General features: G+C 35.7%; 1 protein-coding gene across 1 annotated transcript; it reads right to left on the bottom strand.

The window, feature by feature from the left end:
- Window positions 1–212: 212 nt before the first annotated feature.
- On the bottom strand, window positions 213–909 carry LOC132714557 (uncharacterized). Its single transcript, XM_060697447.1, has 2 exons — window positions 761–909; window positions 213–566 (listed from the first exon to the last, which is right to left on the bottom strand). Exons 1-2 carry the CDS (start codon window positions 773–775, stop codon window positions 213–215), a joined length of 369 nt encoding a protein of 122 aa, XP_060553430.1. The 5' UTR covers window positions 776–909.
- Window positions 910–1466: the final 557 nt, after the last annotated feature.

Genomic DNA, 1466 nt, shown 5'->3' with positions numbered 1-1466 from the left:
AAACAATTTTAGGTGGTGAGTGCTGGGTGCTTACTCCTGTTTCATCTATATTATAGATTCTTTCAGGTGAATTGATTAAGTCATTGTCATCTAGAATATTCTTCAGTTTTTTGAAATAGTTGTTTATTTTTTCTTCAGAGGCACCTTTAGCTCTGGCCAAATCAAGCTTTTGAGGCTTGACAGCTTTCAAGTCTGGGTTTCTTTTCATGAAACTATAGTACCACACAGTACTTAAACCCATCCTTCGCAACAACTTTCTTCCCCATTGACCTGGCATAGTCAGCAGCCATAAATCTTATGTTGGTCATGGTGTAGCCATATCCGATACTGGCCATATACTTTATATGCTGTGCTAGCTTGTCCTCCTCCAGAGAAGACAATAGAGTCTCTGGTCCAGGACGTGCCTCAAGGGTGACATTATGTCTAGTCCTGTCTCTCAAAGTAGACTCCGGGACATGGTACACTCTAGATGCCCGATAAACAGACATGCCATTTGAAACACAAGCTGCATAGGCTCTCTTAAGGCTTTCCTTGTCATATGGCTGCTTAAGCCTGCTTTGGGACCCCTGAAAAAAAAAAAATCTATGGTATGGTATAGGTTTTGAAGTTTTAGGCTACAACAACAACAACAAATGGAGTCCTGTCAGCAGACGGAAGATGTCAATCTTAAAATGGAGGAAAGTTACCAAAGAATAGACATTTTTGTGAATGATTTAGTTAAAGTTTTGCATTTACAAGGTAAAATTTGTGATTTACTTACCTTTAGTCGGTTCATTACTGTAAAATGTTACTCAAAACACTGCTGAATAAAAGTAGGTCACAAATATTTACTATAGGTGGCGCTGTGATTCAACCTCGTGAAAAATAAAAATAACGCGAGAATAGATTTAACGCGAGAATACCAGCAAAGAGTATAGTAATCCATTTAAGACAAAGTGAAAATTTGTTATATTAATCCCCATCTTTAGTGATAGTGATTCTAGTTCAGTAATATTTCCGCTCACCTTAGCACAGAGTGCCATTGTGAACTATTGTGATTGTATAATGTCTGCTATTTGTACCTAAATCTTGTAAAAAGATATTTCCTCCTCAACCATTTCTTATTTTTAAAGATTGAGTAGCAACAAATGCACAAAATTTCTGATCAAAGTGTATTTATCCCAATGAAGAAGATATTTGCACCAAACATGCCAAATATGTCTGCATTTATGTGTGGTTTTCATCCCTTAAACAATAAGGGCACCTGTATTTTATTTTTGACCTGTAAAATTTTACACCTGTATTTTTGAGCTGAAAAAAAATTTACACCTGTATTTTTAGACCTGTAAAATTTTACACCTGTATTTTAAAACAGCTGTAAAACAGTACAACTGTATTTTCGACCCGTAGAAAAAAACGGTTAATTTACATATTTCGTTCATAGTACAGGTGTAAAACAGGTGTATTTTTTGAAAAAAACGGGCGTA

This window comes from Ruditapes philippinarum, unplaced genomic scaffold, assembly GCF_026571515.1.
Source record: "Ruditapes philippinarum isolate M1 unplaced genomic scaffold, ASM2657151v2 ctg11551_1_1_1_1, whole genome shotgun sequence".
Classification (NCBI taxonomy): domain Eukaryota; kingdom Metazoa; phylum Mollusca; class Bivalvia; order Venerida; family Veneridae; genus Ruditapes; species Ruditapes philippinarum.
This window is presented reverse-complemented; position numbering and strand designations above follow the sequence as displayed.